This window comes from Muscardinus avellanarius (genome assembly GCF_963383645.1).
Source record: "Muscardinus avellanarius genome assembly, chromosome: 3".
Classification (NCBI taxonomy): domain Eukaryota; kingdom Metazoa; phylum Chordata; class Mammalia; order Rodentia; family Gliridae; genus Muscardinus; species Muscardinus avellanarius.
The window spans coordinates 34,066,807-34,090,441 of NC_137788.1; the positions used below are offsets into that span (position 1 = coordinate 34,066,807).

Below are 23,635 nucleotides of genomic sequence, written 5' to 3' on the forward strand. Positions count from 1 at the left end.
CTCTAGCCCTTCAGGATCAATGGGGGTTGCTTTTCGCTGAGCTCAGCGACACTGCTACCTCCCACTTTCTGTAGCTCTGATCTAACAGGCCAGGCTAGATTGGTTGAGGCTGGGTCAGATTGGGGGCAACTCGGTTCTGGAGGAGAAGAAATCCCTGTGCCCCTCCAGCTCCTTTCATCCACTAGGTGGCCTAAGTTTCCTGCCCTTTCTGGGCTGCAAGGGAGCAGGGAGGAAGGAGGCTTCTCTCTCCCTATACCCTCCCCCTCCTGCTCTCAGCAGAGGCACATTCCCAGAGGCCATATGTGGTGCCTGTGGCACCCTCCATGCCAATCCTCACCACAGAACGGTGGCTGGCGGCTTGCGCTTTCACAGTACCCTGCTCGACCCGTGACTCTTTCATGATTATTGCCTTCAACCCTCCTGGAGCCAGGGAAGTAGGGGAGGGGTACAGCCAGGATTGGAAGCCCAGCCATGACTCCTGGCTCAGAGCACTTTCGGCCCTGGCATTACCAACCTGTCTTCATGCTGGCGACTCCTGCCTGACTCCTCCTCGGCTCACTGTGGGGAGCCTCAGCCTGTGGCATGCCCACACTCCAGACCTGGCCAGGCTTCCTGTTTCCTCTCTGGCCAAACTGGACTCTTCAGCCCGGCGTTCGAGGCCTCCTGCGTCCTCCTGGCCACATTTGCTTTCCCCTTGTGCTCTAGAGCATCCTCCCCATCCCAGGACCCCACTGAGCACAGGGGTCAGGAGCTATGCCGGGCAAGCCTCTTCACTGAACCTCAGTCGTCTTGACTGCAAAAAGGGCTGTTCACGTGTCATCTCGCAGCATGGTTGGGCTGCTGAAAGAGATGATGCAGGGACAGCCTGCTGCGGGAGCATTTAGCATGGGCGAGGGTCGCTGCAGGTGTATTGGTTGTCCTCTGTACCTTTCCAAATCCTCCCTGCTCCTGTCCCCAAAAGGGCTCCCTCTGCCATTGCTAGTGGAGACTTCTCTCCTCTGGTGTCTAGTCTTGAGCAACCCTTAGAGTGGTAAGAAAACCCAGGGGCTCTGGGGTACAGAGATGGAGGAGGAGGCAGGTAGGTGGAACCTAGACCCCCTCACCTCAACCACTGCCACTGCAGAACACTTTCTCTGCATTCTGTGCACCCTTGTGGTTCCATCTGCAAGCCTCCCACCGCCATGCAGTCTGAAGACCTCTGCTTTAAACTTCCCCTCCGGGAGAGGAATTGGAGCCCTTGTACATCCTCGGGTCACAGTAGGAGTCAATAATAGGCTTGCCCCTGGCTCCAAGGACCAAGGTCCCAGCCATTTCCAGACCTCCATCCTTTCAGACCTGGGAGTCTTGCTCCCCTGGCAGGAATGAGTCTTGGAAAACAAAGACTGGCCACCCATGGTTCCCTCAGTTCCAGCCCCGGCCTCAGCACTCAGGGCCCAGGCAGGGGCCAGCCAGAGGGATGCACGGCTCACAGACAGTTCCGGAGTCACCTGCATCCCTAGATGAGTCCAGTGCCTCTCTGGGCCTGAGCTTTCTCACATGCAAAGGACTGCTCTTTGGTCCCCTGAGGGACAAGGCCTGGCACACACTTGGTGCTCAGCAAATGGGAGCACTCTCCCTCCCCGCCCTCCTCTCAGTCAATACCTGCTTCATTGATGGATGGTGGGGCTGGTGATGGATCACAGATCTGGGAGGCAACAGAGCCGGTCCTCATCTGTGGTACAGATGGGGGAACTGAAGCCCAGCGCAGGGGCAGGGCCATGCAGGTGGGACCGTGAGTGGACAGAGCAGGAGGCTTGGGCAGCATTACTGGGGTTGCAGGGTGGGAAGGACACTGCTGAGGATGGGGTCACGGGGACAGGTGGAACGAGGGATGCCAGGAGGCCACGGTACGCCCCACCTCCCTCCAGCACAGGGGCCAGCTGAGGGAGCCTGAGACAGCTGTTAGCTCAGAAAAGTGTCTTAGTCACTAAAGGCTGCGGCGGGGAAAGTCCATCCTCCTAGTCATGTCCTGGGAATCCGGATGAGGGCAGGAAGGCCGCTGGGTGACACTCAGTGGCCACCTGTCCTCTCTAAACTGGACATTCTCCTCCACTTACACACACACACACACACACACACACACACACACACACACACACACACACCACAACTAAACTTTGCTAGAACCTCTGGAACCCTCTCCCCTAGGTCCTCCCTCAAGCCCTTAGAAGAGTTCCAAGTCTCACTTTGAATAGCAGTGGACCTGTCCCTCCATTGAACGGCACCTGCAGGCTTCTTGAGCTCTAGGGGTGCTTCCTAAGATGTAATGCCCCCAACCTAGCTGCGGCTGCAGCCTCTTTCCTCTTGCTGCTGCCTTTGCAGAAGTGGGAAGGGGCAATCTGGAACTAGAGTTAGGAAAGATGATGAGATCCTCGCCCTGCAGGGAGACCGCGTGAGGATGGGGAGGGGCTCCATAGTCCCCTGAATGGGAAGAGAGGCGCAGGGTTCAGAGGTGATGCTGAGCTAGAGGATTTCCCAGAACAGACCCAATTTTAGATATTCTGGGTGCTGATAAGGGCAACCTGAATTCAAGTTCCACTTCTGCCACGGAAGCGCCTCAAAAGACCCCAGGCCTCCTGCAGCTGCTTTCCCTGCGGCATTCACATCCAGACCTGAGTCCCATGCCCTGGACCCAGATAGAGGTTACCCAGATAGAAAGTTACACAGAGGCAAGGGGCAGTGCCACATATCTGGGTAGGAGGGTTCCCAACTTTGGCTTATAGGGAGAGGATGGATCAACCCAGCCGGGGCTGGCATCCACCGTGGGGACTATGAAACCTTCCCCAGCTGCGAGCAGGTGGGAGCATAAGCTGCCCAGGGGCACCAGGGCCAGCCCTGGGCACAATGGAGCCCAGAAGCAGCAGGAGCCTCACTCAGGTCAGACCCCAAGAGGTACCCCCGCTAGGCGGAGGGGAAAGGGTCAGTAGGGGATTGGGGTGTGGGCTGGCTTCCAAGCCCAGCTCGGTGACCCCCAGGTCCCGCAGCCCCCTCCCAGCCCGCCCACAGCCCTGCCTCCCGCCCTCCCCCACAGGCGGGCGCCCAGCAGATCAATGCTGCCTTTGCTGACAGCTGAGAATCGAGCTCGCCTTCCCGCCCCCTCGCCCGCCCCTCCCGCTCGCCGGTGTCCCCCGAGATCATCCCGGAGGAGCAGGAGCGGGGAAGAGCTTGCTGCGGAAGCGCTTCACCCTGGGGCAGGGCCTGCCGAGGGAGCGGCTGGTGTGGCCACAGCTTTAGGCAGGGAGAGAGGGAAGGAGGGTCGGGAATTACCACCCAGCGCAGCACCGGAGGGCTGGAGGGAAAGGGCCTCTGGGGAGGGCGGTCAGGCACTAAGACCATTTCGGCTGGAGAGGGGCGCTGCTTTGGGAGAAAGTTTCCCCTTGCTGGGGGATTCTGTGGGCCTTCGGGAGGGCAACGTCTGGTCCTCCAGCGGTGCCTCAGCCCTGGTACCCTGAACCTGGCTCCTTGACCTGGAAGTGAGGCTGGGGACTGCTTCCCGCGAGATGGGGGCGGCGCATCAGGGCAGGCTGCCCTTCGAGGCCGAGGGCTAAGCTTCTGTCACGTCGAAGGGAAGTGCAGAGGCGCGAGGGCACACCCGGGGCCCACTGTGTTGCACACTTGCAGACAGATCTCCTGCGGGGAGCAGCCGTCCCCAGCGCGCGCAGCACCCGGCCACTGTAAGCGCCCCGCACGGCGCCCCCCGACGGCGCGGTCCCCGCCTCGCGCACCACGACCCAGCACGCGGCCGCCGAGCCGACACTCCTCCACGCACGCGCCAAACTCCCGGGACACCGCGCCCGCGCCCACCGCGCCCACGAGGCTGGGCCGCGCCCGCCCGCGCCGTGCGCCCCGCCCCGCCCCCCGCGCTCGCTCCCTCCCGATTTGGGAAGGCGGCGGCGGCGGGGCGGGGCGGCGGCTGACATGTGAGCGCGCGCCGGCGGCAGGTGGAAAGCCGAGCGGCATGGAGCGCGTAATAAGAGAGTTGGAGTCGGAAAGAGCCGCCCCAGTCGCCGGGGAAGCGGGCGGTCAGTGCGGGCTCCGGCGGCCCCCAGGCTCCGCGCGCCCGCCCCCGGCCCCGGCGCGGCCCCGGCCCGGCCCCTAGCCCGCCGCCCGCGCCGGCTCGAGCCATGCGCCGCTGAGCGCAGCGCCGACCCCGGCCCCGACCCGCCGGCGCCGCCCATGGCCGAGGCCCCCCCGCGCCGCCTCGGCCTGGGCCCCCCGCCCGGGGACGCCCCCCGCGCCGAGCTCGTGGCGCTCACGGCCGTGCAGAGCGAGCGGGGCGAGGCGGGCGGGGGCGGCTCCCCGCGCCGCCTCGGCCTCCTGGGCAGCCCCCTGCCGCCGGGCGCGCCCCTCCCTGGGCCGGGCTCGGGCTCGGGCTCCGCCTGCGGCCAGCGCTCCTCCGCCGCGCACAAGCGCTACCGCCGCCTGCAGAACTGGGTCTACAATGTGCTGGAGCGGCCCCGCGGCTGGGCCTTCGTCTACCACGTCTTCATGTGAGTTGGCCACCCGCGCCCCTTGGCGGGCCCCGCTCGGCCCCCGCGCCGCCGGGCTCCGCGACCCCGCCTCCCGCGCCCCTGCCCGCCGCCCGCCCAGGCCCGAGCGCGGGTTCTGATCCCCCGACGATCCCAACTCCCACCCCCCGGTCCCACTCCCTGCTTGCCCTCGCGTCTGACCTCCTCCTGCTCTACTCCTCATTCGCCTCCGCTGTCTGTCCCGAGTACTCCCGGGCACGGTACTCCCCACACCCAGCGTCTTCTCCACTGGTAAAGTCTGGAGCCACTGACGTGGGGCTCCCTTTCCCTCGTCAGCCCTCTGCCTTTCTGTGTCCCTTGGCCAAGAGGCCTCCACACTTTCCGTCACTTCTTCCCCAGCGCTGAGCTATGGCGGGCTCCCACCTAGCTCTCTGGAGATGCTCCTCTCCGGGGACACCCCCTCCCCAGGGCGCTGGCCCCTGTCCTAGCTGTTCAGGGGTCCCCTGTCCTGACAAGCCCGCGTGCTGTGTCGGACTTTATCTGTGTTTTCAGCAGTCTTGCTCTCCACCCTCAACTTTCCAGCAGCAGCAGCAGGCTGTCCTGTCTGCCCTGCCGCTGGGCCCAGCTCGCCTGCCTCCTGGCTGGCCGCACTAGGCCTGGCTCTGGGCGGGAGGGAAAAAGAAAGAGGAGAGGGGTAGGTTTGGAAACACTGACGCTGAATGCCCCGCCTCCCCTCGCCAGGCTCCTACAACTTTCAAAAACACTGACCCCTCTTGGATGTGAAGAGTGAATTTTGGCAGCTCCGTGCTCGTCTTGGGGGACAGCCTGGCCCAGCAGGGAACATGAGAGGCTGGATGGATATCAGTTAAAGGGCCCGGCCTGGCGCTAGGATGCTCGGAGGTGCCCGACTGAGACCTCCGGTCCCCGGAAAATGTGCAACTATTAATTCCTCTCACCACTGCCAGTGTTGAGGACCCCAGTCTTGGGGTCTCCTGGGTGCCCCCTTGATTATACACCTGACTGTCCATCAGTCCTTTTTGTCTGGCTGTCGCTCTGCCAGCTGAGTTTCCACCTGTATGTGAGTTGGCCTGTCTGTTCACCTCTCCACCGAACTGTCCGGCAGGCTCCCGCTGGTCTCTCTCCATCCTTCTGTTGACCTGTCCAGTTATCTGTGTGTCTGTCTGTCCTCTTGCCTGCTTGCCCTCCCCGCCTCATCTGAACTTGGTCCACAGAAGTTCAAAGGTGAAGGAGCAGGGAAGCGGCACACAGGAAAGGAGGGAGGAAGAGAACTTCCTCGGGTATTCAGTGCCTGGGGGTGGCAGCCTGGACCTTGTGCAGTGATCCCTGCTGGGCTGGGCCAGGGGCAGAATTGAGATAGCTCAGCACATGAAGTCAGGCATTGGGTCCAGGTTAAGGGTTAGGAGCAGCTCACCACCCAGCGCCCTGGGGGGCCTGGGATGAATATTTGTTAATACAGATCCGTGGAGTAATGTAGTTCAGTGCTGATGGCGTTGAGGGTGAGGGGCTGGGACTGCTCAAAGAGTGAATGCATGAGGCCTGGGTTGTAGCTCAGCAGCACAGCACCTCCTTAGCATGCATGAGGCCTGGGTTCGAACCCCAGCATCAGGGAAGTGACTGCAGGGCAGCTCCCTCAGGTGCCCAAGGAGCCTGAGCCCCACAAGGCACGGTGCCGTGCCCTCCGGGCTCTTCCTGGCAGGGGCTTTTCTACGGCATGGTTGGGCCCAGGGAAATCAACCAGCTCTGAGTGGGGCTCCTTAGCCCCTTAGGCCTGGCCTCTCAGCTCCCCTGAGGGTCACTGGAGGTAAAGGGTCTGCCACCTACTCCCTGGCCAGCCACCGTCATCACCTCTTCTGAAAGGGCCTTCCTTCCTCTCCAGGAGCTAAATTGGCTGACACCTTTGCCCCACATCCTGTCCTTTCCAGATGCCAGGAATGCCCTGGTCAGGGGCATGCTCGTCCTGAGCACTTGTCTCCAAGTGCTTGTCCCAAGGCCCAGGCATTTCTTGGAGCTCAGGGGGAGGAAATGTGGTGTAAAAATGTCCGGATGTTTAGGGATCTCAGGGGACTGGTATGCATCTTAGAGATCAAAGGGGTCCGAGGGACCCAGGAATCCCACCTCTTGGGTGCTCTGTGACTTTGTGCAGATCACTGGGCCTCTCTGAGCTTTTGATCTGCTGGTCGTCAAAGCAGGTGGAGACCCCAACCTTGCAGGCGTCCCTCTTGGATGAGGTAATGGATGGGAAGGAGTGTGGTGAGCTTCAAGGGCCTGTCTGAGCATGAGGGATGGTTGTTATTATTGGGGCTGGAGGAGGGGGCCCACACAGAAGTCTCTCCTGTTCTTGAGGAGCTCCAGATGTGGGGTTTCTCAGCCACTCACTGCAGGGTCTTGTGTGTTCCTGCCAAGAAGTGCTTCCTGCTGTTGGACTTCTAATCCGCCCCCCCTTCTCCCTCTTCTCCAATCTCCCTCAAAGTCAGCCCAAGCCAGGGATTAATGGGTACAGTCAGCTAGGATTGCCCCTTCCCAGAGATGCGGGCCATGGCAGGAGCCCCCTGCCAAAGAGCCTGACAGAGGAGGCTTAGGAAGAGGCTCAACACCTCTCGCACACCTGGCAGCCAGGCCCCTCTTGGCCCCAAGCACAACCCACACCTTTGCTGGCACCTAGGGCTGAGGGATCACATGGAGGACAAGACTGAGTTGACTTTTCCGACCAGCAGTGACAGCTCTGAGAAGCTTCAACCGCCAACCCCTATCTTCTCCCCGTTGAGATCCAGAATCGAGTGGTCACTGGACTCCTCAAACTCTTCAGGCCTTGATCCTGCCACTAATCCCCCCACACCATGCTCCAGCCCTGGTATCAGCCTCAGCCCTCCCTGGACCCTGCTCTAGGCATGTTAAAAAGTACCCCTCAATCCCAGTATACTTTAATCCCAGTACTTGGGAGGCTAAGATAAACGTGTCCTCGCAGGTTTGAGGACAGCCTCAGCAAGTAGTGAAACTCTCATCAACCTAGTAAGACCCTGTTTCAAGATAAAAATGTAAAGTTAGGGGTGTAGCTCAGAGGTAGAATGCCTCTAGGTTTAATCCCCAGTACCACCCAAAACAAAACAAAACAGAATACCCATCACTGCTCATCCTGCTTCAGGATCCCTGGTGGGGAAGCTCACCCCTTTGGCACCCTCTTGAAAGCCACATTGACCTCCCTTGAAGTCTGAGGGCCATATGGGCTGGTGTAGAGCGAGGCCCCATGACCCGGCCTTGCTTCCCAAGCCACTGGGAGATGCTTGCCTGTTCTCCCCGCCCCCAGCTGCTAGCAAACTTTCTCTATGTGAAGGTTTACACTCTGTAAACATCCTCCCTCAGCCTTGTCCCTGGGGTCAGAAGCTGTGGGAATGGGGAAGGGAGGAGGTGGCAGCAGCTCCCGGGAATGGCGGGCTCCTAGCCCCAGATGCCCACACCACCCTAAACATTGAACATCACCTGGGTTGGGTATAACCCCGGAAAATGGTACCCAGCACCCTCAGTCCTCCCCTCCAGGACTGTCCCCACATTTTGACAGCCCCATTTTGCTTCTGAGAAAACTAAGGCTCTGGGGACCAAAGTCACATGGTCAGTTGATGGCAGATGCAGAGGGCCAGACCCCAAGACTCCCAACTCCCTGTTCAGGACTGCTTCCTCTGCTCCTGCTGCAGCCTGGCGTGAGCCTTGGACATTGAACTGAAATTCCTGACTGTGTATACAGCACCCTCTTGATGCTGGGCACCATGTGCAGTGCTCATAAACCACTCGTGGTGACCTTCCGCAGGCCTTGGAGGTGGCCCCTGAAATCGCCCCCCATTTGACAGATGGGGTGACAGACTCCAGAAAGGCTGCTTAGGAAAAGTGGGAGAGTGAGTCGCCCTCTGCACCTCGGCCTCAGCCAGGACCTGTTTCGTCTGTCTGTCCCCAGCACCCAGCATACCTCCGAGGCTTCCATCTCTCACCACAGCGCAGCCGGGATGGGGCAGTGATCGCATTTTGTGGAAATTGCCCAGCTGCACCAGTGCATGTCCATGCACATTCCTGGCACAGGCCCACCTGGATGTCTCTGCGCACACTCATGGCAACCCAAGCAGGCCCACAGACAGCACAAGTGCATGTGCGGCTACCTCCGAGGCAAAGGGAGCAGTGCAGAGCTGCTGCTACCTTTCCACCCACCCCATAGACACACCTGAGCCTGTGGCTGCAGCCGGCGCCCCAGGGCAGACCTGAGCTGGCTCCACCAATGGAGGTTTCGTCTCTGCCTATCCACACATGCAGGCACCCTTCCCAGTCTGTGTATTTGTGCAGCCACCTTGGAGGGCAGCCTCGGCATAGGACCGGGTAGGAGTGGGGTGGCTGGCTTTCTAGAACCTTGCTGGCCTCTGCTTCTCCTGGAGGGTTCCCTGAGCTCCTTCCAGCCAACCCTGCAGTGTATTGCTTGATGAGCCAAGGCACAGAAAGGGACTAGTACTCATCCAGGGCCATAAATAGCGAGGCAATGGTAGGACCGAGCTAGGAACACAAGCCCCTGCCTCCCCGATCAGGACTTCAGATGACAAAGGTCCTCATCTCAGCTGGTGAGAGACTGATGCTCTAAGGACTTTGCATTGTAATTGGGAAGGTCGTAGAGGGTGACCCACAGTGTGTGTGTGTGTGTGTGTGTGTGTGTGTGTGTGTGTGTGTGTGTTGCTGGGTTTTTTTTTCCCCCCAGTCCCATTGTTTGGCCTTTTGTAAGGAGGGGAAGAGAGGAGGGACCATCCTATTCCTAAGTCACTTTCCTCCTCCTCCTTTTACTCCTTGTGTCCCTTTCCTCCCTCCTTGCTGAGTCTCTTAGGGTCAGGCTAGATCCCTCATGGTCTGTCTACTCCTCCCCAACTCTATAGAACATTCCTTCTGTCCATTGAGGAAGCCCTGCTGGATGTCTGACTTCAATTCCTGTTGCTGCGGAAGCTTGTATTCTTGGAATGTTGGAGCTGGGAATGCTTCAAGAAGTGGTTATTCTTGGGCTGATGGCAGCACTTTGAGTGGGTGATTAATTTAAGGTTCTCTGAGCCATCAAAGGTGCTGAAACTGCTGGAGAGCAGGGAGAGAAGGCTCTGTAGCCTGAGCCTGCCCCCAAAGGAGTAGTGCAAGGAACCTCCCGGGCCAGCAGCAGCTGGAGATGTTCTGCCCCTTTCTCCTCTGCCCCGTGTGGGTCTTTGGGGAGGTTGGGTCCTCTGTGTGCTAGGGGCTCCCAGGGAATTCTAATGGTCTCACCTGGGGGGAGCGGGGCTAGGGGAGCAGAGTGGTCTTCTCATTTCCCCTGCGGGGAGCATGGGCTTGAGACTGGCAGATTTGTCCTGCGGGGAGCATGGGCTTGAGACTGGCAGATTTAGGTTCATTTCTGGTGTACCCTTAGCAGGCTTGTGTCCTTGGGCAAGTTACTTAACCTCTTGTAAACTTCTCATATGAAAAATCAGGATAATTCCTGTCCCTAGAACTGTGAGGGCTGGAGGAGAGAAGGCAGCAAACACCGTGCTGGGTACAAATGTTTCCCCTGGTGTCACTGCGATTGCTATTGTTGCTGTGTTGTTCTTATCGACTGTCATGGTTCTCCGCCTCTGGGGAGTGGTCTGCCAGGGGTCCCTGCTCAGCACCAGGAGCATGTCTGGAGGTGCTGGGTTCGCCTGGGCCATGGGCGTGAGTGGCTCTCCGTGGGGAACCTGATGATGTGTCTTTGTGGCCCTCTATGGAGCATCTACCAGGGCTAGACATTGGGATGCCTCAGTATTGTCCAGGCCACCTCTATCTCCTGGGCTCAAGTGATCCTCCTACTCTGGTCTTCTGAGTAGGGATAGCTGGGACCACAGGCATGTGCCACCGCACCCCACACCTCCGTCTGAGCCTTTTACTTATGTTGGCTCACTGATCCCTCCCGGCTGTTATATCACACTTGAGGAACTTGAGGCTGGGTGAGGGGACGTCATCCTTGTGACCATGGTCTCACAGCTAGTTAATGGAGGCACCAGGACCCAACCTAGGTCCCTAGGACACACACTGATTGGTTTCTTCCTTCATTTGACAAGCATAGCTAAAGAACATCAGTGCTATTCCAGGCGTGGAGACCAGAGTCCTGTCTGGGGGCTCAGGGGTAGGCTGTGAGGAGGCTGAGGAGCCCAAGGGACCACTGGCCTCTGTACTCTCCTCTCCTAGAGGTGCAGGGAGCCGTGCATGTGTGGTTGCAGGGTGTGTGGCAGAGTGTCATTATGCACCAGAGGGTTGGGCCTGTCGTCAAACCCTGGCAGCTAACCTGGTCCTGGGAGGGTTGGAAGTAGAGCCCTGGCACTCCGATGACTCCGGCCCCAGGGGAAGAGGGCCATCTCCCACTCTCTCCTGAGCAAATCGCCTCAGGGAAGCCAGGTATGGTGACACACACTGGTAATCCTAGAACTCAGGAGGCTGAGACAGGAGGATCACAGGTTCAAGGCTAGCCTCAGCAACTTAGTGAGACCCTGCTTCCAAAAAAATAAAAATAAAAGCCGGGCATGGTGGCTTACACGCTTGTAATAACAGCATTTGGGAGGCCAAGAGAGGAGGATCGCTGTTTCTGGACAGCCTCAGCTACTTAGGCCCTTTGCAACTCAGTGGGACCCTGTTTTAAAATAAAGAATAAAAAATAGGGCTGGGGTGTAGCTCGGTAGAATGTACCTGGGTTCCATCCCCAGTGTTGAAAAAAAAAAAAAAAAGGCTGGGGGTGTATCTCAGAGCTAGAACACCCTGAGTTTAATCCTCAGTACCAAGATGGGAAAGAAAATTGCTTCGGGGAATGAGGGCAGGGAATCCAAAGGAGACACAGAGGTGTCAACACTCTCTGGGAAGGTGTGCCCAGCCCCACCCTCGCCCTGAGTCTCAGTAGCCCTTTCTGTAAAAGGGGCATGAGAAGAAAGGCTCACACAGGGCTGCCCGGCAGGAGCCATGCTGCACAAGTGACCGGACCTGGGGTTTTGTAGGGCATGGGGACTTGTCTTCCAGAGCTTTCTCCTGGTACCCATCAGAGGACAGGGTCACACTTGGAGGGAACCAGAGAGGCTGCTTGCCCTCAAAGGGGGCTCTCAGGGGATGGGGAGAGGCTGGAGCCCCCAGAGACCCCTCAGGACTCCAGGGTCTCTGGGTAGCTGTATCCCTAGGGCAGGATCCGTCTGCCCTGGAGGTTGGCACCTGGGGTGGTGAGGAGCAGGAGGGCCAGCCCCAGGCAGCAGACTAATTGGGCTGGGAATCCGTGGGTGGCACTCGGGAGAGGGAGGACAGAGAGCAGGGAGCACAGACAGTCTTCCCTTTTCCTTCCCTGCCGGAGGTTTGGGAAATAGTGGCTGGAGCGGTTCTCCTGCCTAGGGGCTAGAGGAAAACCTCAGGACATACCCTCCTGACTCCTGAGACACCTAGTCCAAGCAGGTGGGTAATGGAGTTTGATCCTCACTGAAGCAGAAGGGACAAAGGCCAGAGAGCAGAAAGACTGTCCAGTAACCAAGAGGTGGGTGAGATTCTCTGAGGTAGTCTTTCCAAAACCTGGAGACCCCTATGTAGCAGGACTGGACAAGATTTACTCTAATTGCCCATATCAAGCAAAAGGATGGCACCTCTTCTCCACAGTAATGGGGAACGCAGGGTAGATGCCTGCTGTCTTTGAGCCCAGCTTTTGGTGGGGTCATATCAGAATCCACTGGCTTTGGAGTGGGCCTGGGGGGGGCAGGTTACAGACTGTATCTCCTAAGCCCTTTCTTCCTTGCTGCTCTTCCCTGGGATCCTCAGGCCTGTCCGGGTTACTGTCTTTGGGTTTATTTTTGCTGGGCTCCGCTGTCCCCCAGGAGGGGAAGGGTAGGGAGAGAAGGAGGGAGGGAGGGAGCAGCTTTGTCAGCACAATCCTGGGTGCCTCTGCTCCTGCCTGTTTGGCCTGACTGCCACCTTCTGCTGAGACCAGCCCCTGGGCACAGTGAGGGTGTAGGAACTTCCTCTCCTGGGGGCAGGACCAGCAGGTCAGGAATAGGCTTCCCCCCTCACCCCTCTGCCCATCCATCCTGCTATCAGACATCAGAGTTCCAGCAGATACACAGCTTCACTTCACAGGTAGGGAAACTGAGGCCAGAAGAAGGGATCTGATTGCCTGCGGATGAAGCTTAATTGATAGGAGTGGTAAACTGAGGCAGGGTTGCACACTTGGCAGTCCCAGGACTGGAGAAGCAAAGACTGGAGGGTTGCAGGTTTGAGATCAGCATTCCAGGGGTAGTTCTACCTCCGAGCTACACTTCCAGCTCTGCTTGTATTGTTTTGAAATAGGGTCTTAACTAAGTTGCCCAGGCTGGTCTCCAACCTGCGCTCCTCCTGTCTCGAGCTTCCAAGTAGCTGGGATTATAAGTGTGTGCCACTGTACCCCAGCTTCCTATGTATTTTCTCTTGAAGGAAAAAAAAATCTAGATAAGTGATTAGGGCATAAAGAAGTTAAATTACTTGTCCAAGGTTAATGTGGCTACGTGTTAGAGGTAGCGTTTGATCTGAATCATTCACCAATCTGCCTCCCCAGGGCTCTGGGGCCTTTTTTGTGCCCCCCCCCTTTCCCCCTTCCTTCCTTCTTTCCTTCCTTCCTTTTTTCCTCTCTTTCTCTCTTTCTTTTTTTTGCTTTTCCAACTTTATTTAGAAAAACAAATCGAGGTCCCAGTTTGCCCATGCCTTCCCCCTCCCCAGCCATAATTTGAATAACTTAGAGTGGGGGGAGGGTGCCTGAGGGAGTGGGGCCAGGGCTGAAGGAGGAGCCCAGTACAGCGCTGCCGCTGCCTCGGCAGGGCCCGCTTCTTGTCTGTCTTTTCCTTGACTGCTAGCTTCTTGTCGCGCTTGCTGGCGTGCTTCTTGGCCATGGGATCCTCAGCTGCTCCTGGGCCCCCGGGAGCCACGCGGTCACTGGCCAGGGCCCGCCCAGTCTCAGCCCTGCTAGGCGCCCTGCACTGCCTTGGGTTTCTGTGGATCTCTGTGAGTCCTCGTGGTTCTCCAGGAGCAGGCGGCCCGCCTCCTCATCGAGTGCAGACACAGGGTTAGGATGGATCAGCAGGCACTTGATGGTCAGTAGCACATGGAGGATACCCAGCTCCGCCGTCCAGTCCCTCTTGAGCACGCTGACAGATCTCACCGTTGGCACCCACATTTGGGCAGAAGGTCTTGGTCAGGAAGTAGCCCTCAGGTGGGGAGGCAGGGAAATCCTTCCCTGCAGGAGTTGTGTGCTCAACAGACCTCCAGCATATGGGTCCCTCAGGGCCCTCTGTGGTGGCCTGCAGGCCGCTGAGGCCCTCCTCGTTAGGGGAGACCTTGATGCCATCAGGTGGGTGGGTGGTCAGTGTCGTCAGGTCCTTGCACACCAGGCAGATGACGTGGGGGGCAGGTTCTCTACGTTGGCGTTCACAACTGCAGCCATTTGGGGGCGGGGGTGGGTCCCTGGGTCTGTCCTGCTGCCCTCTGCCTGCTCCGCCCTGGCCTCGCCCTAGCCTCACACTATGCCCTGGCCACAGTCTGCATCCCTGGCGCTGCACCCGGCTGCTCTCCCTTCTATGCTTTGCTTTCTTTCTTTGCTCCTCTGTTTCATTTTGCAGTGCTGAGGATAGAACCCAGGGCCTTGAGCAAGTTAGGCAAGCACTCTACCTCTGAGTTGCACCCCTGCTCTTAGGCACACCTTCCCTGGGTGGGGGAGAGGGCCCACCCTGGGTTGTAGGTTCTTCCACATTGGCTCGTGTGACTGGGTGGGTGGGGTTGAGCAGCACGCAGGGCACCAGGTTGGAAATGAGTGACCGAATGACAGTGGCTGGTTGTAAGGAGGAGAAGGGCTTTGCCAGTAGAGAAGAGGAGTGAGGACCCCTGGGCGCCCTGTGTGCTGGGAGCTCTTATGGTATTTAGCTCAGGAGCATGTGCTTCAGGGGAGGAAACAGCTAGGGCAAAGGCTTCGGGGCAGGACTCTCAAAGTCCCTCTCCCGAGGATCTGGGGAATCTGGGAGTCCACCCTGGGCCAGGCCTCTCACCAGGCCATGGAGCTGGGCTTTGGCCTGTGGGGAGTAGGTGGCAATAGGTGGGGACGCTGGGTGGGAGCCAGGGCTTGACTGATCTCTTCTGAGGGAGTGCTAGGTCTTCCAGGCCCTGTATGTGGCTGGCACTATTATTATTCCCATTTTGCAGATAGGAAAACAAGGCTCAGAGAAGCAAAATAAGTATACTAAATTACGTAGCTTGCTCATGGCAGGGCCCAGACTCGAACTCAAGTCTGTGTGGCTCCTGAGCCCAGCCTCCAGTGGTTTTCAGATGGATCAGCAAGCCCGGGGTGGTTTTCAGTGGCCTAAGGCAAAACACAGGAAAATAAGGACAACGTGATGACTTTTTCATAAAGCTAAATTTATTCCATTTAAAGGACTGCCTTTTGGTCTGAGATTATGTCTTTTATAAAATGATGGGCTGGGAATTTAAAAAAATATATCCTTACTTGGCAAAATAAAAAGTTGACAGCCTCACACAGTCCTCAAAGTATTTTGGGCAATTTTACCAGTGTGTGAAATCCCTGAGCCTGGGCACCATCCCGGCCCCTCCCTCCCCAGCTGTGGGGCCAGTGAGCAAGGAATCTGCGGGTGGGTGGGTGGAGGGATTAGGGAACAAAGGAGCCTCAGACCCTGCTCTCTAGGACCAGCCCAGGCTCCTTCCCAATACTGGGCTGGGGGCTGTGGTGGGAGAGAGGGCCAGCCAGAATCAGGAGCACTGAGTTTGGCTCCGGTCTCTACTTCCTGGAGGCTGTGTGACACCAGGCAGGTGACCCAACCTCTCTGAGCTCTTCCTCCCACATAGAATGACAGTTGCCACATGCCCAACTCAAGGGTTTTTCCTGTATCAATGCTTCGTAAATTACAAAATATTCTGGAGAGCAGGGGGTGTGATGGTTTTAGTATATCCTTAGAGCAGGTCACCCAGATTGGCTCTTCTTTTCCTCGGGAGCCCCAGGATGGCAGCTCAGAGATGTATCCTGGTGAGGCCTGGGCAACTCTGAGAAAATGGTACTTTCTAGGAGCCAGGCTTGGTGGGCATTCTCAGCACAGGGCCTGGCATTTAGTAGTAAGATTTATAGGCTAATCTATAGCAGGTATTGTGGTAAGTATTTTCTGCCTAGTACTTCACTGAATCTTTCCAGGAGCCTTAGGAGGTAGGTATTGTCATTGTCCCCATTGTTTGGAAGAGGACACTGCAAGGGTGCAGGTTAAGCACGTGCCTTGTCACAACAGTAAGTGCGACAGGAGTTTTCTGAGTGCAGGCTGGGTGTGCGAGGCCCCTGTGCTGTGCCAGGGCAGGGGCAGCTCACAGGCCTGCAGCAGGCTCAGGTTGGGTCAGAAGGCAAGAGACAGGGTCCTGCTGGGCGGCTTCCAGCAGTCCCCTCCTCCCTGTGGCTCAACCTGCTGCTCTGCTCTGGCCCTCAGTAACAGTAAAGAGAATCACAGCAAATGTGCGTTAGCACGAGAGTGCGTTGCCTTCTCTCACTTGGCCTGTCAACAAACACAGATTTTTTTAGATGAGGAGGTTGAGACACAGAGAGGTTGGCTAAGTAGCTTACGTGGATGTCGGGGCAGAGCAGGACTGAAGCCCCAGAAGCCCAGCTCTACTGGCTGGGTTCTCACCCCCCTAGCTCGCCCTGGCTGCGTCTGCCTGCTCTGGTGGGATGCTAGGAGGAGAGGCTCGGCCTGGGGCTCCAGGTCCTGTTCCCACCCCATTCTTGCTGGGGACTCATTCCTTCCCTCTCGTCCGCTCATTTGGGAAGCATCACTGGTGGTCTCTGTGGGGCAGGGCCTGTGCCAGATGCTGGGGACAGAGCAGTGAATCAGACTTCCTGGCTCCCTAGGGGACCTGGGCCCGAAGGTTGCCAGTTACCAGGCAGGGTGATGAGCGGCACTGTCCCAGGGCAGCACAGTAGCTCATGGGAGCCCAGCACAGAGCAGCCAAACACAGCCCCAAACTAGGTGCAGTGGGTAAGGCTTCCCAGAGGAAGAGGCTACCCGGAGACGTGAAGGATGGGGGGAGCGAGTTCCAGCAGAGGGACCAGCCGGGACAAAGACCAAGAGGCGAGGCTGAAGGACAGCAGGAAGGCAGAGAATGAGCGCCTGGAGGACACCAGCGGTGTCCAGAGAAGAAGCTGGGGTGTGAGCGGGGCTGGTGTGGGGAGAGCAGCAGGCTGAGGAGCTGCGACTTCCTGGGGAAGGCCTTGAGAAGGGACTGGGGGCCGGGAGGCTGGGCGGAGTTTTAGAAACTGCTCTCTTGGACGGAGAGGAAGATGGTGGAAGATGGGCCTGCAGGGAGTCCCAGGCTGCCGTCCCACACAGCCTTCTTTCCCTCTGCCTTCTCCGCAGGACTAGACCCCTGAGTTCCTCCTCCCTGGCTGTCCCTTGCCCTGCCTGGGGCCTGGCCACCCCAGTCTGGCCTGCAGCCCCAAGCTCTGCGGCTTATGCAAACCCTGGCCTGCGGTGAGGCTTGTGTGCTGAGCTCCTGGAAGCAGGGAGGGTGTGCAGACCCTGAGGGGGGTCTCTAGAGAAGGGGCTTAGCATAACCTCAGGGAGCATCCAGGGATCTGACTCAGATGATGGCGGGTACTCTGGAGAGCGGTCAGTCGCTCACCAACCCCAGTTCCTCCATCCCTCTCTCCTCTCTGCTCAATGGAAATCACCGTTCTCACTCAGCCCTGGCATTCTACTGATGGGGAAACTGAGGTTCCAAATGGGGCAGGGACTAAACTCAGGTCAGTGATGGGCCCAGACCGGAACCCAGGCTCAGCGCAGTCTTAGGGGTTCCCAACGTTAGTAAATAGCAATGACGGCCTTTCTGCAGAACCTCACCATGGTTGGCCTGGGCTCAAGTCTCCTCTGGGTGGTCTTGGGCAGGTTTCATAACCTCTTGGAGCCTTAGCCAGTGGGTCCAAAATGTTCCCTTATACTAGGAAGGAGGTCCCTCCCGTTTTAAGCCCATAAAGTCCTTTGAAGCACACCTGGCCCATTGTGGGGTTTAATTATTGTTAACTGAATTCCCCTAATAGCCCTGGAGTGGATATTACCACACCATTTTACACTGAGGTCCGGAAAGGAGAGGTGACTTGGTCCAGGTCATTCACCTGAAAAGTGGCTGTGATGGGGCTGGAGCCGAGTGTGCAGGTGACTGTCCAGACCCTGATGGACTCTGTTCTGTGTCTGCGCTTCCTGTGCGGATTAGCTGGTGTCCCAAGCCAGACCCCTTGGGCAGCGGGGCCAGGGATGTGTGTGTGTGTGTGTGTGTGTGTGTGTGTGTGTCTATGTGTGTGTGTGTGTGTGTGTGTGTTAGGCTGGGCTGACCTGCTGGCTGGAATTCAGCTCACACCAACCCCCGTGCCATGTGCTCAGCCTGGCTGCAGCTGCTGCCCTGTGGGGTAAGGGGCCTCTCCACTTGCCCTCCAGTGCCAAACGTTCTTTCCATGGACCTGGCTGGCCAGGGAGGAGGACTCGTGTGGCATGACCAGTAGGGAACCTGCCAGCCCTTCCCATTAGGGGTCTGGCTATCTAATGCCCTCCACATGACAGGCATGGGATGGCCAGTGCTGGGGAGGGATTTGCACTTCTAATCCGAGGCCGATGCCCTCCCTCTGTCTTGGCCAGGGCCGTGGGAGAGGTCTGTCCCTGCCCCGTGCCCAGTGGCCTCAGCTCAGATCCCTGGAACACACTCAGCTCTCTGCTTCGGGCCTTCCTGTGCCCTTCGCCTGTGCCCCACCCTCCTACTATTTGGGCAGAATTAGAACTTATGGGGCAAATGCTGGGGCTTTAGGGGGCTGATTGAGGTACAGAGCTGTGCAGCATTTGGAGCTGAAGGACGGGGTGATGTTGGGGGAGTTAGGGCCCACGTTGGGGCAGACGATTCGTTGGGGTGTGGAGTTTAGTCTTTGGGGCTAACCCTGGGCCATCCCTTCCTGGAGAAATTTGGCTACAAGTCAGGGAGGCAAATGTGTGGGCCATGGCCCCCCCTTGCGGGCAGTAAACACAACCGTAGCCTGGGAGACAGCCGAAACATCCCGGCCCCCCACGGTTATTTATACCAGGACTCCCTCTCCTTCTCCAGCCTGGTCTGGTTCCTCAGTCTACCGGAGCTGAGCGACCTGAGTTGAGGGTCCAGCTCCCTATCAATTGGGGGTCCCCAGCAGTAGGCCTGCATGTACCTCTCCAGGGACTGGGCACCGTGAGTCTCTGGATGACCAGCTTGTCTCATATGAGGCCCTGGGTCTTGATGATAGAAATATGTTCACTGTCTGAGCATCCACTTGGGCCAGCCTGGGGGCCCTGCAAGAGTCAGACTGGCCCTGCCCTAGAGGGCAGATCTCAGTGAAGAGGGTCAAACAGCCTCAGCACCGAGATTATCAAAGAAGAGAGCAATAAGGGGGTCCCAAGGGTTCTGGGGGTGGGGGGGCTAGAATCCCAATCAGGGGCCAGAGAAATGCTTCTTCCCCAAGCAGGTCAGGGATTCTTGAGATGGAAGGGGGAGCCCCAGGAGAGTCCCAGGAGAGCCACTCATGTGGAAGTGGACAGGGCCTGGGGAAGTAGGGGGTGGCTGACGCTGGGGCGTGTGTGGCCTCCATGGACGGCTAAGGAGCTTGGATCTCAATGGAAACTGAAGCCACTGAAGGATGTGACAGTTGGGAGGGGCACTAGGTGGCAAGGCAAGGTGGAGTGGTGGGGCTGGTCTCCTGGTGGACAGTGAAGAGGCCCGCTGGAGGGAGTGCACGTGGGGCCGAGTCCTGGGCCAGGAGTGGGAAGGAGGGAGCTAGGAAGAAGAGGTGATCTTAACTCTGCCCTGGGGGACAATGCCTCCTGTCCCCTCTTGTGAGTTCATGATTGCTTCTCCTGTTATTCCACCGCCCTGGGTCTCAGGCCGGAAGAGAGGAGCCTCACCCTTACCCTAATCCTCCCCAAAGCAGACGCCTTCACACAGGGGACCAGGTGAGAGACGTTTCCTGGCTGACTCAATCCTCTCTCATCCATTCATTCATTTATTCATCCAATAAATGTTCACTGAGAACCTACATTGCACTGAGTCTTGTTCTAGGTGTTGGAAAGAGAGAGTAGTGGCCAAGAGAACGTCCCTGTGTTCATGGAGCTTGTGTTGTGAGGAGTGGGATGCCGTGTCTATCACTAGTATCTACTCTCTGACTCTCCGTGCCTGTGCCGGTCCCTGGGTGCCTGGGAACAGGAATTCTTCCCATTACCACTCATCATTCCAGCTGCCCTTGGCCAGCACCCGCCTCCCAGACACTGAGCAACAGACAGCTGCCCAAAGCCCAGGACGGCCCCGCTTTGTAGGAAGAGCACAGGCTTAGGAGCAGGGACCTGGTTTTCTCCACGCATTCTGGACAGACTGTGAGCCTTTTCCAAGGACCTTCCTGGCCTTGACTTTTTTCTACCTCTGAGCTAACCCCCAGCTCTGTTTTGTTTACTTATTTTTTAAATTTTGAAACAGGGTCTTGCTAAGTTGCTGAGGCTGGCCTTGAACCTGTGATCCTTCTATCCCAGCCACCCATGTATTGGGATTACAGGCAGGCACCAAAGTTTCTTAATCTGTCAACTGAGTCTTTGGGGAGGCACTGAGAGGTGGGGGGGAGGGCTCAGCGGCAGTGCTCCCCACTGGTGGGCAACTCCTTGGTCTCCGCCAAGGACCCGCATTATCATTATCAACACAAGATAATAACAGTTATGTCTTGTGTTCATATGGTCCAGCCTCATACATCTTAGTTTATTCCTCACATTTCAGCTCTGTTTGGTGGGTGTACCTTCCCTCCCCTCCTCGTTTTCCAGAGTCTCAGCAAGGTGCAATGACTTGCTTGAGGTCACACATGAAACTACCCGACACTGGGAGCCCTTGAGGACGGTGCTGCGAGGTGCTGCCTGGCACCTGCCCCTCCTGGGCACTCAGCCTGAGAGTGGAAACCCAGCCCTCGCACCCCCTCCACTACCCTCCCTCTTGTCCCCTCGGGGGCTGGCACGGCCTGAGCCTGGGCGCTGGGTCCTGCGACCCCGGCCAGGACAGAAGCAGGGCTGGATCGGGCCAGGACTTCACTCAGGAGCCTTGGGGTCCCCGGGCTCTGGGTCCCCCGAGGCGGCCTTGGTGAGTGGGCAGGCCGCAGGCGGCCGGGGTGTGGCCTCCTCCCGCTCCACCCCGGGCCTCGGGACGCGGCGGCACCTTCACACTTTCCGCTTGGCCCGCTGCTCGCCTTTCAGGCCGCCGCGTTTTCAATTGTTAATTTGGAAACGGAAAAAGAAGCCGGGCCGGGCGGAGAGGTAACCCGAGCCCAGCGCCGCCCTCCCGCGCCCAGAGCCGGCTGCCGGCGAAGCCCCGCCCTCCAGGAGGCGGAGCCCCGCCCGCCGAGAACACGCCCCTCCAGCGCCCCGCCCACCCGAGATCGGAGGCGACCCCGAGTGCTGGCCGCAGAAGAGAAGGCCGGCACCAGGTGGCGGGTGGGGGGGGGGGGAGTCCCCTAGGAGCCCGCTTCCTCCCTCCTAGGAGCCCCGCCGGTGTCCCAAGGTGTCGGCCTCCCGTGTCCCGAGGTGAACCCAGGCCGCACGTGGGCTTTGTCGGTCAGACCCGTCTTCACACTGCAGAACCTGGGATCACTGGCCCCATTACACAGACGAGGAAACTGAGTCCTAGAGAGGGGCAGTTCACTTGCTCAAGGGCTCACAGCAGAGGCAGAACCGAGTTCAAGCCCCGTTCTTGGGGGTGATACATGCAGGATCCGTCTTCAGAAGTGGAGTGGGCATCGGGACCGGAGATAGACCTCGGCCCCTTTTCCTGATCTCTGCACCATTTCGGTGGTTGATGAATTATGGGGAGTTCTGTTTCGGTCCATTTCGACCCCCTCCTGCATATCATTACCCACTTATGGGCAAGTTTGTCCTTCCTAGACTTTCCATGCAAATGGAATGTAAAAGACGCTCTTCGGAGATTCCAGAACTTGGAAGTCCTACAGAACTGGCAGCTTCAGGAGCTGTTGAGATCTTTACTTCCTGTTGGGAAGCTGAAGTGACTAGCCCCAGATGGACGGGAGAGAGCCCCTTAGGGTGCAGTTCCTTCCTTCTGCTGAGGCGCGGACGAAGACTCTGAGACAGTTTCCCAGCTCTTCAGCTGTCTTATGGCAGAGTGAGGACAGAAGGCCTGTGGACCTAGCTCTGCCCACACCCTTCTGCTTCCCCTTCAGCTGCCCCCAATCCTGACACCTCTCAGAACCACCAAGCAGACTCCTGCCTTTTAGAGGACCCGATCCACTGGAGCTGCAGGCTGGGCAGCCCTCCCCTCCCCGGAACCTCAGGCAGTATCTGCCAGCCTCCAACTTAAGACCCAACCATACTTCCAGCGGGCCCAGAGTAGCTGAGCTCCTAGCCCAAGGACACACCGCGAGTCTTTCCTGGCTTTCAGGGCTCATTGGGCACAGTCTGGCTGGTTCTGGATTTGGGGTTCCCATCGGGAGCATGGCTCTCAGGGCTGCAGTAAGCAGCTGCCCCAGGTGTGGCTGGTGAGTTTGCATGTTACTTTGCTTATCGGTAGCAAAGGCATTGAAGCTCCCCTCCCGCTTCATACCCACAAACCTCTCCCCTGCACCCCGCCGGCTGGGGTCCTCCCAGGCTGAGTGTGCAGAGCTCCTGGCTGGGCTCAGTCCTGGCACCTGAGCTCCCCGGGGGCCCTGCCCTCCCCGGAGCTCCTGTTCCACCCTGTCAGCTCTTGTTGGTGCTCTCTCAGCTCTGGGAGTACTGAGAACCAAGTGGTGAGGACTAAGCTCTTTTCTCTGTTTTAATCTTCCCTCCCCTCCCCTTCTCCCTCTGCGCAAGTTCTGCTGATTCAGAGAAGAGAAGGCTCCTTAGAGGTGACCCTGACCCCCGGGAGGCTCAGGTAGCTGGGGACTGGCAATCCTCAAGCCCAGTGCACCCCATCACAGGAGGGCAGGGGGAGGGCCCTTCCTGGCCCCAGGATGAGGGGAACTTTTAAATAGGAGTGAGGGGCAGAAAGAGGAGAAGTCAAAAGAACATTGCCTTAGGAACATGCAAATCCGGGGGCCCAGCCCAGCTCTGTATCTGATCAGCTGTATGATCACAGGCACGCTGGCCCTTCTCTGCGACTCAGTTTCCCCATCTATAAGTGAGGGGATTGGTGGATCTCTAAGGGACTGTTCAGGGCCAAAATATAACCAGTATCTGATCTCGTCTTGCCACCTCCACTTCCCCTTGAAGAAGTCACCTCGCCTCCTGCTAGGATCGTACCATTAGCTTCCCAGCGCCAGGTGGGACAAACAGCCCGGGTCTGTTCTCTCCTCTGCTGCCTGGGGGATCTTTTGCAAATATAGGCGAGAGCATGCTGCCCCTGGCTCTCAGTTGCTGCCGCCTGGAGTAAAGGCCCAGTCCTCAGCAGCCAGGAGGGGTCTGCTCCCCTCTTCGGCCTCTCTGCCCTCCCCTCCTCTCCCCTGGCTCACAAGGCAGAGTAGAGACCGCTCCTTTCCTGAAGGTTCTGGACCACACCAGGCAGCCTTCTGGCTCAGGTCTTAGGCACTGGAGTCTCCCTCTCCTTGGCTCCCTCTTCCCCAGTGCCCACATGGTTCCCTCCCTCCTCCACCTTCGCAGGAATGCCACCTCCTCAGAGCTGCTTTCACAGGCCATCCTCTACAAAACAGCCCCGCACTCCTACCCTGGTGTTCCCTGTCCCCCTTTCCCCCTTAACTTTTCTCCATCATCACCCGACAGTTTGAGCCTTGACTCACGTCTCTTCCATCCTCCTTGCACCCTCAGCCCGAAAAATGTAAGCTCCCTGAAGGCGGGCTGTGTGCATATGCCTGGCCCGAGGTGAGTGTTGAGTACCTGGTTGGTTCCTGAATGAATGGATGGAATGAGTGAGGTTTCCTGTGTGGTGCCAGGAGGTGCCAGCAGGGCGCTGGGGACGGGGTGCACCCTCTCTCAGGAAACTTACCCAGCAACAGTTTGGGCTAGGCACCAGTCATGCCAGGTGAGGAGGACAGGACCCCTGGGTCTGAGGGAGGCTGCTACTCA

General features: G+C 58.2%; 1 protein-coding gene across 4 annotated transcripts in view; it reads left to right on the forward strand.

Moving 5' to 3' along the window:
• Window positions 1-4,215: 4,215 nt before the first annotated feature.
• The window catches only part of KCNQ4 (potassium voltage-gated channel subfamily Q member 4), a gene marked incomplete at both ends in the record, with an annotated part of 50,678 nt that continues 31,258 nt past the window's right edge, over window positions 4,216-23,635 (forward strand). For all 4 annotated transcript variants that reach the window (XM_080693043.1, XM_080693044.1, XM_080693045.1 and 1 more), the window contains one exon: window positions 4,216-4,529. In XM_080693043.1, the coding sequence (XP_080549169.1) occupies window positions 4,216-4,529 (314 nt within the window). The remainder of the gene's footprint in view (window positions 4,530-23,635) is intronic.